At 46.9% G+C, this 14,163-nt stretch overlaps 1 protein-coding gene across 5 annotated transcripts in view; it reads right to left on the reverse strand.

Moving 5' to 3' along the window:
- Positions 1–14,163, reverse strand: part of SPECC1 (sperm antigen with calponin homology and coiled-coil domains 1) — a 153,298-nt gene that overhangs the window by 112,584 nt on the left and 26,551 nt on the right. Inside the window, exon 1 of one of the 5 annotated variants that reach the window (XM_019511216.1) lies at positions 1,796–2,133. The exons of the other annotated variants lie outside the window; for them this stretch is intronic. Within the exon in view, the coding sequence (XP_019366761.1) occupies positions 1,796–1,835 (40 nt within the window). The 5' untranslated portion in view covers positions 1,836–2,133. Of the gene's footprint in view, positions 1–1,795; positions 2,134–14,163 lie in introns of those variants that run through there. 5 annotated transcript variants of the gene reach the window in all.

Consider the following 14,163-nt stretch of genomic DNA (forward strand, 5'->3'; position numbering starts at 1 on the left):
TTTGAAATTTATTTTGAAAAACAAATGAGAGAATTGGGCCCAATCTCTATTAAATAAAAACAAAATCATCGCACACTTGCGTTCCTGCCAAAGCGGCAAAGGGCAGAGCCGTCAACTCCTGCTCTCGTCATCAACTTAAAGACATCATCTGAAGCAACCTCTGCATCCACTGCTTGCCCCTGAAGTCCAGGTTTTCAGCCAGGCTTTAATTTCTTCTGTTTTGTGAGATCTGGTAAGGGTGTTTCCCCACATCCAAGAATGAGCCACGAATCCTTGGTTTACAACTGAAGCATGTGTGCACCTTTTAACTGCATTTCCCGTTGTCTTACAAACCACCCTGAAGCAAAATTTCAGGACACAGTTTGGTCTAGTCGACCCCACTTCAAGGCTGAAATGTCTTTTCATTTTGTGGAGAACAGCAGCAACCCTGCCCCCTCAGCACAGAAAATATCACCTGAGGCACGAATGCTAAAGCTGGTAGAAATTTTCAAAGCCACCTAGCGGATGTGAAGACTTGGGCCCCCTTGTTTATAATGGCCAAGGGGTGTTCAAAGCCCTTCGCTGGCTCTGAAAATCTCAGCCCGTTGGGAACCCTGCCACCCACCCCACACCTTAAACTTTATTATCGTGCTGTTTCTCCCCAGCTGCAGTGATAGTAATGCATGCTTAACTTCAAAGAGACTTGTCAAACTTGTAGGGCATTTTGGTGCGTGGGGTGGAGGCAGGCATGGCATTTCCCTGGGGCAGCATTTCTTCTGGTGACTGGCTCTTGGCAGTGCTTCTGTTCTTCATTAGACTGGTTATGAACAAACCGCTCAAGAATTTCCACCTAACTGGGTACAGTGGGAGGCAGTGGGCAGCGCTGTCTCCACCAGGCCAACAGGTCAGCTACCTGTGTTGGCATTTGAAATCGCCGGCTATGCTCGTCTTGCTATAGAGAGCTTCCCCAAAACAGGGAATTCTGTGAATGGACTCCCCGTGGCAACAATGCTAGTACATAAGCCCAAATATTAGAAGGATTTATGCTCAAATGGGACTTAGGCAGGAGGCGGGGGGGGAAAGGAAAAAAAAAAGATCAATGGAGGTACTGTTCTCCCCGCACCAGATGACAGAGGCTAACAGGACGAACCACAGGGTAGCACGGCAGTGATAAGGCAATAAAGACACGTTATTGTCCTTTTTCTGAGCATGCAGCATAGACATTTCTCTGCTCAAGGTGAATGTCCTACCTCTAGCCCCCCCCGCCCTTTGTGTAAAACCTGCAAGCGCTGAAGCACCAGGCTGCAGCCAGGACAATGGGGGAAAGACCCGCTCACAAAAGGATCCTTTTGAATTCTAAAGGCCTGGAAAAGCCGAGGCCTCGGGCCACAAACAATGAGGAGGCAGCAGCCCCTGACAAGTTGTTCGTCCAGAGATAAGCTTTACAACTTTTTAGCTGCATCATGCAGGCGACGTGGAACAATATCTGTCAGGCATGAAAGGTCCCTCCTGGTAATCTCTTCCTTCCAGGAAGCAAATTCAAAAAATTCTCCCTAAGATTTCAAGTATGCACCAATAATCAGTGGCCTTTCCTAGCGGCAAGGTAAACGCCAGCAACGGGCATCCTGAGACCGTGCCAAGACACCGACTGGCATTGTCCCTGACAGCAGCCTCTCCTTTCTGTTCACTAGGGCAGGACAGCTAACCGTCCAGGGAACAATTTACACGCGTGCAGCAAGCATGCAGACAGAGATGCAGAAAAACAACCGCATTCAGTACACAGGTCATCCAGACAGTCTCCCCGGGGTGCACAGACCTTGCTCCTGCTCCTCGGGCCTCCCAGGCTGGTTGCCCATCTTCAGCAAACTCACTGGCTCTGCTCGGAGACGGTCTAGGATCCCCACGCCCTGCTCACGCTCCGCATCAGAGGCAGACCTTGCCCCTGTCTGCCTTTCAATCTTTCTGCTCTAGTCAACTTAAAAGGAAAAGTCAGCTCCTTCCTAGTTCCTGGCACCAGGAACACAGCCTGCTGCTCATGCTAAGGCAGCTGCGGCTAACCCTCCTACCTCATTACAATATTATGCGCTGAAGGCCGTCCTGTGCACTTAATTAGCCGCCTGCATGCTGGAATAAAAGAAGGGGGGTGTGGACAGGGAGACAGGAAAGAAAGAATGACTCAACACACGATGCAGGCCACACAGAGGCGGCCAGGCAAACTGCAGGCAACGACTGCATAAAACCGGCAAGAAACCCAAGACCGCTCTCACGCATTCGCTCCAGTGGGGCCAGAAGGCCTCACCAAGTCCATCCTATTAACATGCACCAGATGCGGAGAGGTCCTGCCCTGGAGGACTGGGGAATGAAATTCGATCGAGTAAAAGAAAAGAATCGTACACTGCTCTAGCGAGCTCCCTGCCCAGAGATCAGGCTGTGGTGCCGAGCGTGCAGGTACGCAGAAGAACATAAGCACGTGCTTAAATACTCTGCTCAATAGGGATGAACTTAGGCTTGCTCTTAAGGCCCTTGCTGAATTGGGAGATAGAGGCCACATTTCCAGAAGGGCTCAATGGCAGATATTGCTGAAATCGCTTTAAAATGCAGTCGCTTACATGTGAGCTGGACGCCGAAACCTTAGGAAAATTCTGCTCTTTGCGTCGGTTAGCTCTAATGCCCTCCGGACCTAATCTGATGCTCCTGAGTGGGCACGTCTACACGAGACACTAAATGCGCAGTAGACTCATTCTACTGAGCATTAGCGTGGCAAGCAAAAACCATGTTAATGTATAGTACAATGAGTCTACTGCGCATTAGCGTCACCTAAAACCGTGCGCCAGTTTAGTAGTGCCGAATACAGAGCATTAAGTTAGTACTTGTTATTACAAGTACCCAGCTTAATGCCCCACAATTATGGTGCATTAATGAATATGTAGACGCACCCACTATTCCCAATTTGACTATTCCCAAATCTCAGTGGGCCACACTGTCTGCACTGAAACCCACAGAAAGGGCAAAGCAGTTCCCAATTTGTCTCCTCCCCAGCAGGAATTGGGAAGAATTGTTACGTGCAGGACCAGGTCCATTATAAGATACAGGAAGAGCTGGGGCAGCAGATGTGTCAGCAGTAGGGGTGGGTGGTAATTGTTACTCTTAAATTGCTTGCATGACAGTAGGATCCAGCCCCTCAACCAGACTGGTGTTCAACATGTTAAGTCCTGTACAAACAAACACTAAATGCAATGAATGACCTTGCAAACTAAAAGCCAATTTGAAATGTGGTATAAAAGACCATATATAGAAAGGCCTGAAATTTAGACCATTCGGGAACTGCTCATGGTTTGGTGGTACATTGAACAGCTGTATCAGGTCAGGCTCTGTGTCTGTCTGTGGCAAGGGGCCGATATCTGCTGCTTCAGAGGAAGACAAAACACACCCCTAAAGCACCTTGTGAAGGGAGCAGCCGCGGTATATCTGCAATGAGGACTCTCACCTTGCACAGGGGTCCTTTTCCACTCCAGCAAGGGGATTTCTGTTTTTTTAGAAACAGTCCTGAATTCAGTAGAAGTTGTAAAAATGAATGAAGGACATTTTTTTAAAAAGCCCATGAATTCTAGCATGCTGCCTGCTGTCCAACTTAGTCTGAAAACAGCCTGGAAATTCAGAATTCACACCACCACTCCAATCAGCCCCTTTTCTGCCTAGATTTGGGAGCCTGGGCACTGCACAATAAGACAGGGCTAAATTGTCTCCAATCTCTCAGCCTAGAGGGGCAAGTTATGTGCCAGTCCTAACCCTGACCTTCTTTGCTATTGTCAGTTGACGTTAAAATCCTCAAGGCTGTTTGGTGCAGCTGTTTGCATGTAATTGGACCCTGTTCAATGAAACTCCCTTTTCCCTTCATCTCCCACTCCACATGATAAGAAGCCTTGATTAATGAATAAGTTCTGTAAAAAGAGCTCATCTGTGGTGATCCAAGGTCTATCTGCAGTGATTTATAATGATAAAACCTAAACAGCAAGTTCAGGTCATTCAGGGCTCATGCAAGCCAACTGTCTGTGGAAGCCAGGAGGAGATCAGTGCAGGTGATATCTCTGGGGATCCTGCTTGATATCTTCCAGATAGCAACAAAAGCATGATGTCAGATTTTGTCCCGAAATAGGCTGTTTTTAGTTTGATGGTCATGTTTAAGTTGGTATCACCAGACTAAACGCTAAACTGCAGTTTAATACAGTTGCACCAATGAACTGCTGCTGGTTTGGAAAGGAAGGAAATTCTGCCAGGAATTGAAGAAACCCAGCATAAAAAGGGAGACTATTTGGACTAGAAATAGTCTGTCAACACGCAGGGCTGGTGCTCTGCAAGATTTCACTCACAGCTCTGCCCACAGTACCTCAATAACGACTTGCGGCATCTCACGTTCGCCCTGTCCTGAATCTTGACACAGTTCCTGCCACATCTCAGTCCTAAAGGAAAGGGCACCCTTGCAATTCCCAGTCCTGGGCTTCTCCCACAAGCATCGCATGTCAAGTCTCATGACCTGCTGCTGGGCTAATCCTGAAGACTTCTTTAGAAAAATGCGCTACTCACGTGGAACTGTGGAGCATGAGGTGGAGGCTAAAGGATATGGACACAAGCTCATCAGGAATGAACGAATGCTGTGAACGTCGTCTGGTTTAGAACGTGCATGCAATACAGCCTTAAAAAGGCATTATATCAACGCACCGCTTACTGCCTGCAAAAACAAAGTGCCATGCATCACACAGGTCTTCACAATATCGGGCTCCATTGAGCACATGCTGTACGTACCTTCCTGTACAGGTAGAACAGCCAGCTTTCCACTACAAAGTGCTCGGCTAATTGACTAATGCCACAAGCAGCCTCCAGATCCTCTACCAGTACAACTGGGTTTGACTTCCTACTGTTACAGAAGATTTCCAGGATGAATTCCTGATCCAGGCTCATCCTGCGTTCAACCCCCTGCACCTCCAGGCTGACAACACCCAAGTTACGCTCACCGCCTTCTCATTTTTGCACGTGTGAATTTTCTGGTAGTGAGAGGCACTGGACTGCCAAAACGGTGAAGTCCCCCATGAGCCAGAGAAAAGGATATGGACGGCACTACGGCCCCACTCCCACCACTGTACTGGTCTCCCTGACCCAGAGATTCCCACGTAGGATATCAGTTTAAAGGTATATTCTGACCTCCTGGATATCGGGAGCTAAACGGAGTCCCCCCCATCCCTCTCTGCCTAGGGTATTCCATGATGTCAGTGGGTGTTGCAGTGCGACAACTTCCGCTCGTCCCCTCCACACCTTGCTACTGGCCTCTTAGTCACCAAGCCCCCTTCCATCTTCCTGATTTTATTCTGGACTTTAGAAACACTACCCGAGGCCTTGCACAATGCGCTTACAACCTTCAGAACCCAGGCTGAGGTTGGCTTTGTCTTTCCTTTCCTAGAGTAATTTGTATTTTGTTACATCCACGGTCCAGCAAGGGGGACATCAGACAGTAGATTTTGGGAACCCAATACAAACCTCTTCCTTGGGTGCCTCCTTAGAGGCCATACCTCTTCCTATTTAAATGCAATTATTTTAATCTAACAGTTTGCCATTTGATTCCTACTGTGGGAGAGCTTTGTCTTGGAGTAGCACTCAACTCCCTCGGCAAAGGACCTACGGTCACGGCCTTATGGTGTCCTGGGATACACTTGTAAAGAATACTGTCTATATAAATATGTACTCTGAACTGCCACAAGTTGTTACTAGTACCCCCTATTCATCTGTTTCTTTCCACGTATTTTTGTTCAAACACCGGTGCACACAAACCAGGATCAATAACCGCCAACCACCACCGGCAGAATCACAAACAGCCCTCATCCACAAACATCCACACAGCAAAAATAGAAAAAAAAACCCTTATCTCTGCTTCCATCAAAGCTCCTTAGTTTGCCTTGCAAGCCCACAACCTCCATATTTATCACAATTGAAGCAATATGGGGAAGGCCTCTTTCAGACAGGTGGTAGGTGGATCCCACACCATCTGGGATTTCCTTTGCATCTGTAACACCTTAAAAATCACCTGGAAACCAATAGAGAACTAGTGCAAATCCAAAGCGGAGGTGGGGGGAAAAAAATCACTAGGCAAATGAGATGCAAGGATGTCAGTGAAGTAAGGTGAAAGACCCTGGCCTTCTGTATGTCACCTCTTCAGGCCAATGCCTCGTCTTTCTCCGAGTAAAAGAATTACCCACACTTTTGGCCTTACAGCAAAGCCATGCTTGATACCAAAATGCAAGGTTATTTTTTTTGCAGGGGAGAGGAGGATTATAAACTCAGCATTGAAAATCCAGTACAAGGGAAATGGGCTTGGAGGGCGAGAGAAAACCTCAGTTTAAAAAACCCAGGGGAGACCCTGACACAAGCAAAATGAGAGAAAGAGAGATGTGAAACGTGCATAGGCACATGGCCCTGAAGCACAAAGAGGAGTTTTCTCCCATTGCTCTTTCTAAATACATAGCTGAAATTTATGCCTTTACCAGTCACAAACCGACTGGCTTATTGTTTCGGCGCCCACGCTCAGCCTAAACCAGTAGCTTTTGTAATGGTCTGAAACTGGGATGCTGAAGCAGGCTTTGCTTGTGGCAGAGGTCATCACAGTCCAACTGCTGGAGCACGTGCAACCCCTGCCACAGGAAATAGCAGCCACGTTAGCCCGAGCAGCACAGGGAATAGCTATGTTGTGCTGGGGTCCCAGCCACGCTAAGTTCGGACACATACACGGTATGGGTCTGAATTCTTTCTGACTAGTGGTGAAATACAACACTTCCAAGACAAGGAGATCTTACTTTCTTGTAGACTATGTGACGACTTCTGGTTTTCTTCAAGAGGAAATAATATTGACCACGGGGAATGCATTAGTCGACACACAGCCTCCTGGATCAATAAATCCTGACACTGAGCAGTTCACACTTCGCCATCTGCTTCTTGTGCTGTAACATTAGCCATCTTTACTATGAAACCAGCCGTGGAAGAACGTCCCATGGAGTGGAGCGCAGTGCTGCATGCAGCTGGCAGTGCTCGCAAAAACCAAATCACCGAGTCGGAGCAGACGCACCTGAAATCTAACTTTCTAGTGGGGTCATGACAGGTAATGACTCATTAACTTGACAACAGCAGACAAACAGCAGTAGCCCAAAGCCCCAAGGAAGAGGAAGTTGAAGGCTGTTAGAGACAGCCACCCTGAGCAGAAGTCATGGAGACAGGGATGCCATTTGTGGGTGTACCCATCGAACTATAGTTACAAGCAAACAAAAAAACAGGGGTGGGGGGCAACTTCCAGCCTGATGTGCAGACAGCAAACCTGCAACTTCTCCAGTGAAGAGATGCAACAAAACAATAGGGTTAACAGGATGCTTCTAAAACCATTACCTAACTTTTCCCTGTAGTTACAAAATGAGAAAAAATACCCAATGAACAACACCAATCGTTTCACCCTTGTGAAATTATGTATTAATGAGAGAACCTGAATTCCTTCCAGGAGCAAGAAAGAATTAATGTAGTCTTCTCCACAGTCCTGTGGCCCGTCAGTCTCTCATTAACAGGCATGGCACTGCCAAGGGGAAAAATATTTTTTGTAGGTGAACAGGTGAGGATTTCACAGAGGGAGGAGGAAAGAACACACACTTTTTTCAACTCCTCACCAATGTAGGACCTTGCTCTCCACACATTTCTATTCCTCTAGCCATGCGTTATATTGGAAAATATCATTTGCAGGGAGGTAAAAATAATCAACATGAGTACAGCTTGTAATAGCTCAGGCAGAAGCCACAGAAGAGAAAAATACCACTACACCCACCTTAGGCCAGGTCCCCACGGACAGATGTCCAGATCACAACCTCATCACAGCTGTCACAAATTCATTGGAGGTCTCTGCAGCGGGGGCAAGGGCTGAGATTTCACTCTTCAGGGGCTGGCCTTTCTGGTGGGGGTTCAAGTGTCATGACCGGGCCCCACGAGAGCATTTTGAATACCAGCATTAAGGCGGTGCCCAATCTAGAGATCAGTATTAGCTTTCAGGGCTTTTCAAGACTTTGTATTAAAAGTCTCATCTATAATATGCACAATAGCATGTCCCAGAGAAGTGAGGAATTCATTAGCAGCAAAAATGTCAGCGGGCCACACTGTCTGCACTGAAACCCATGGAAAGGGCAAAGCTGTATTTTCCATTGAGTTCAAAACAAATCTTTGCGGTCAGGGCACTTGGGAGGGTCATGACCAAGTTCACACGACCAAACCACAGTCTTCCGAAAACTCATCTGAGAAGCTGCAACTCTCCTTCTTCCTTTACAAGTATAAGATCCAATCTGAGCCAAAAGTAGTTGGAAACCGGAGGAGAAAAACTAGAAGCAGTACCAAGCGCTTTCTTGAATGTACGCGTTAAACTAGACCAACACTGCCTTCTTTCCTCTCTCTCCTTCCCAAACTTGGAGTGCAAACACAATGGCAACCTGCCAAGCCAAGCCTGTGATGCATTTAAACCTAGAGGGGATCAGTGTTAAGGATCCCTTCTTTTCAAACCAGCTGGAGGAAAGCTGAGAATTAACCTAATGCAGGTATTCATGTCGACTCTGCTGCAAGTGACTGAAGAATAATCAGAAACAAACCAAGGGATTTGTAGTATTCCAGGTGGGTGATAGCACTCTCCCCTTCTATTTAGATGGTGGCCTTAAGCTGGGTTTCTCCAACCTTCGCTGACATGTTTACAGCTGTAATGCATCTCCCCAAAATGTGTTCACTTGAGCCAGTTAAGTGTCAACGTATTTAGTCAGTCAAGTCATTAAGGTTTAGCATTGCAGCATCCACACCACATACTTGCATCTTCTTAAATGGCTCAGATCCCAGCAGGCAGACTTGTGCCAGCAAAGTGATGGTTTGGGGAATATGCAGGCGGAGGAGAGAGTGGCATTCATTACATGAGCTGCTTGATTAATAAGTCACAGGCAAAGTATTAAAACTTGAGCATAAACACATTAGGGCACATCTGAGGAGCTCAGACATCATGCTCAGGCAGGGCAGCAACAACATGAGAAGGGACACATCACAGGAAACAAGGCTCCTGCTTGAGCAGTTGGCTCCAGCCGGCTGGAAGGTGCCTTCTAAAGGGATGGTGTGCCATTTATCCACAGCACTCAGTTATCAGAGGTCCTGGCAGAGCCACTGCATTGCTCTGATCTGTCCCCTAGTCACTGGGGAGCTCGTAAAAAGGATTGTAGCACAGAGCAACGCTCTAGTTAAGTCAGTCATCCTTTCCCTGCTGCCTCTGGGGGTAAGGAAAGGGTTCAGCAGTAAATCCTTTGGGCTTAGGAAAGTTGGGCAATAAGATCCTAAAAAGTAAAGTAGAGAACTTTGTTTCAGGAAGGCAAAGCCTCTCTGTGTGTGCCAAGGTGAGAAGGGGCCCACTGGAAGGCTTGATCCTTTTCCCAGTTAGCTCAAAGTATCCTACCAGGTAACCCACTTCTCAAGAGGCAGTAAGATCTCTGTAGGACGCGAACATTAAACAGCTCAGTTCCAATGAATCCCAAGAGCTAGAGTCCTCCATAGGTAATGGTAAGAAAGGCAAGGAAGACAAGCACTGGCCATTCAAGATTTCAGCCTGTTGTAATACATGCAAAAAACTGCAGATATTAATGTTATTTAATATGTGCATTAGTGCTGAATATACAAGTGTGAATATTCATTCTGGCACTAGGAGAATAACATCACGGATAAGGACAAGAGAATGGTGGCAAGAAGGGGACTCGAAGGCAAAATGCCAAATTTCAGCCCTTCTTTGCTAAAGTGCATGGATGACAGCAAGTGTTGTAAGCACAGTTTGCTACCCCTGTAAAACTGAAGGAATTATTCCTTTATCTCCTTTTATGGGTGAAATCTGTAGGGATGTGTACTGAAATAGACACCCAGGCTCCATTTATAGGTTGCTAGCAATGTTTTTCAAAAGGAGTACTTAAAAGTTAGACACCTGCACAATGCCCAGGCCTTCGTCTTTTGAAACATTTGGCCTTTGCAATTAAATCAAATTATGCCTAGGGAATGAGAGGTGAAAAGAAAAGATGTTATTTAAAATAATCTGGGGGCACTGCAGGGTTAACCGTCATATTTGAATCAATTTGCCTGTTTCCAATATGTACAGATGTGCATATATTTGTTAAACACAGGCTGGTGACTAGCGTAGAGCTGTGGATGCATGCATGTACTTGTATTTGCACAGGGGTACATGTTTTCCAAATGTTTGACTTCGGAAAGGATCCCCTTTTGCCAAGGGGATTCCGTTTTTATATTTTCTTTCCAGAGCTATATTCTCTTTTTCTCCAGAAAAATTGCAATAGTGGCTCCTGCCATGTAGAAGGCAGTAGACTCCAGCTAGCTTTCCAGAGGAAGCGCTCCAGCATATTTTTTGTCCCCTGGAAATCCCTGCTAAAATTGGTCATTTGGTTTCTGGTGAGAGCTTGCTATGGATCAGCACATATCGTCCTCATTAGTGAGTCACACACTAGTCTCAGTCTATCTTTTACAGGAAAAATGAGGCAGGAGCTTGACTGAATCCAAGGTGCAGTCATCCTGCTGCAAACCCCCAACAGCCCTTTGATGTGACAGATCACAAGAAACAGACACCGTCAAACTTGACATATGGTGGGTTCAAAAGGCTCCAAGCTTGACTAAGACCTGTCCTTCAAAAGGGATCACCTTCCGTTTTTCAGCTCTAATTGGGGCCCATTAGCATTTTATGAAAAAATTAAATTGGCAATTAGACCCGTCAAGGAGTTTTTAAAGCCGTGTATTACAGCTCTTTCTTTGAGCCTTTCACCACAAAGAAGCTAATGTGGACCAGAAGCCTTCACACTAGTGCAAACGGTCACTCCAGATCAGGAAATGCCGCACTCTGGGTGAGAGCGAGAGAAAAAAAGCAGCGCTGGTCAAAAAGGCCACATAAAAGCATCAGCGGAAATCCTGGGATGACAAGTCTGTACATAAGCATGAAGCTCAGGGGCCCTTCAATCAAGAGTACTCGTGACTCTGAAGGTGAAGAGATGCCTTGTAGGATTAACATAGGAAATATGACAACATGACAACTAATGCTCCAATTCCTCTCCCGAACCAACCCCGAGTGAACCCTTCTGGTCCAAGTTTCAGAGGGGAGGCAACACACATCAAACCTACTATCCGCTCCCACAAGCAAGGGAAGAGATCTGAATGCCATCAGATGCACTGATGAGATCTGAATGCCATTGGTCCCAACGTGGAAAGCTGGCTTAGTGAAAGCCATGAAACTTGTTAAACATGAGGCCTTGCTTGGCCTGCCGTTTCTATACGCACAGTGTGCTGAAAGCAAGGAAAATGAGCCCAAACCGAAGAGCCACGTGGGACAGAAGCAGAAAGCCTGCTTCCAAAGAGCTCTACCTGACATATATATGTATCAATCACTTCTTAATAGAGTGGGATCACTTAAACATAATTTATTATGCAACTTCATTTACTGCGCTAACAATGCTTCATTCTGCTGTTAGCACTTCTGCCCAAGCAACCCGCAGGTTGGATTCGTTTTAGGAGGATGCTGGACATGTGGAGGATAATTTAAACCTTTAATTTCCTTAGGGCTTGCCTTCTGAATGCTTACACGCTGGTGCCGTCTCCGACCATTACAGTTAATCAACTCAGCAGTCACGTGGGCACGGACAATAATGCGCTTGTCCTGGTGCTTGGCTGAGAAAGAGTGCCCATTATTGTTTCCTCTATTTAAGAATAAACACAAATAGCCAAAAGGCTTTTGATCAGAGAGTGCAAGGGCCCTGCTGATTGTAACTCCTGGTATAATGCCTCAGCGGGGGTGAAAAGACTTGCTCAGAAAGCTGGCGTGAAGTGTGTAGAATAAAGACGAACCAGATGGATTTAGGCCCCATACAGGTACCTTCTACTCTATGGCAGTGAGACAGAAAGGAGAGAGAAATCTTTGGCCTTTGTTATAATCTTTACTGAGCTCCAATATTCACATTAATTGTTTCCAGGCATAAACCATTCCTGTATATTAGAAAATCAAAACACAGCTGCCAGCATGGCGGAGAAAAGCAGGCAAATCGAAGAGCTCTATATATGTTCAGGCTCCACCATGAATAAGTAAATGAGCCAGCACTGCAGCTTAGGAAAATAAATAACCCTTCCCTGCTATTTCCATTATGAGGCTCATTGACACTACTGAGGCTGACAGAGCTTGATATAAATGAACGTCTCCCAGATGTGTTCGCTGCTGGTGGATGCTCTGAAGGTGGCCGGGTCGGCTTGGCACATGCCCCCAGCCCAGTCCAGTCACACCCCCTAGTCTGCTTCGGCTTCTTCCATTCAGCACAAGAATCACAAATATGTGCATGGTGGGTAAAACAGATGAGCAATAGCTGCTGATGCTAGAATAACAGTAGGGAAGAATGCGAGATGGATTCAACTAAATGGCCCTTAGGAAAATTACAGGAGAATCCAGAACATTTCTGACTTCGGATTTCGCAGGAAGCTACGGGAAACAGAGACCCCGGTTTTCTACCAACTTGCTGCAGTGTTTCCCCCCACATCTATCCCTCAGCTCCTCCATTTGTACAGTGATGGTCCTCCAAGGTAGCAAATAGCCCCGAGTGCGAAGTGCTAATTCCTCAGGGGCAGGACAGAGGGGACATTACAAGTGATTACCCAGTTCCACTTGTAAACCTATAAATCACCACAATCTGAGAAATGCAGACCTTCCTGTGCATCAGCCACCCAGGTGCAGAGGGGTCTCCAGTTCCAACATCTCCCCATACCTGTACGTCTCCACATGCTAAACCAGCATATGGGTTTGGATTCATAGGGTCGATAGTTTCACAGATGCAAACAATAAGCGTTTCCAAAGACCACCACCCTTCCCCCAGCTGCCTCCTGTTTTGCTTTTCCTCCATCCCCTTTTGGGACAAGGCAACACTTTGAGTAACAGCTGTAAGAGCTTTAGAAATCTGGCTTTTATGTAAGATTGCTTCTCCGCTTCAGGGCACAACACAGTGAGACACTGCACCGGGCCACAGGAGTCTGAACCCACGGCAGCTCTCCTTATGAGCGTCATTGCATTCTACGTGTGCATTCGACATGGCCAGGCATCACAAGGCACAAATTCCAGCTCTGCATCCATCTCCAGTCCTGTTGATTCGCCCCCTCTTCCCAGTGATGGAGAGGCAGGGGGGTTGGACCCATCCTTCTGTGATTTACTGCACCAGCTTCTAATGAGGCAGACAGGGGAGCCTGTGTCAGCATAAAAAGGCAGGAGAGTGGCTTGAACTCCACCAGCCGACACGCCATAGACCATGTTTGTACAGGCAGGCCTGGTGTCAACTATTTATTACCTGTGACGCTGGGAACGCACAGTCCTGCTCGAGGTCACCAACACACATGCGGGAGGGTTCCCCCCAAGGGAGCAGGCAACCTCAGCATTTCTGGTTTCTGTAACTTGGTTTCTTTTCCTTTCTGTCGGAGATGTTCTGTTACAGAGCCACCGCTGTGCCTCATCTGCTTTCACAGAGCGCCCTTCAGCTAAAATTGCTGCAGAGCCAAATCATCCCATCACAGACTTTAAAAAAAAAAAAAGTCAAAATTAATGGTTATAAGCAAAGGAGATAAAAAGCTCCAACTTCAGCTGAGGTTTAAAAGAAAGGAGAAGGATGATGAAGCAGGGAGATGCTAAGGGAAGAGAGGCAGACAAAAGCTCTAAGTGAGGCTCGGTTTAAAAAAACAGAAATGGTCAAACCGGAGCCTGAAATGAAGGAGCCAGAGAAGTTTGTTGAGCACGCTGGCAATAGGCTCTTACGCTGTTTGTGCGAGGAAATGGGTGTCCACATTCCCCATGGAAACACACGCCCCACAGTTCTCCAGTAGGGCCTACAGCTTAGCTTGCCCACTGCCCAAGCCCCCTTAGCTATACCTTCTTCAGAAGCATTGCAGCAGCTATGCCCAGACCTTAACTCCTCTTTCTATTGAGGTTTTCTTAGGCTACAAACAGATGCTGTTTTTGTGCTGGGATGTGTTGTCCCCAGATGTATCCTGGCTCATCTGATCCATTTTATTGGCATGTGCACGTCACCCGGGGCCTGCAGGACTGGTCTCCTGCTGCTCCAGGGG

This window comes from Gavialis gangeticus, unplaced genomic scaffold (assembly GCF_001723915.1).
Source record: "Gavialis gangeticus isolate Ggan-Ray unplaced genomic scaffold, GavGan_comp1, whole genome shotgun sequence".
NCBI lineage: Eukaryota > Metazoa > Chordata > Crocodylia > Gavialidae > Gavialis > Gavialis gangeticus.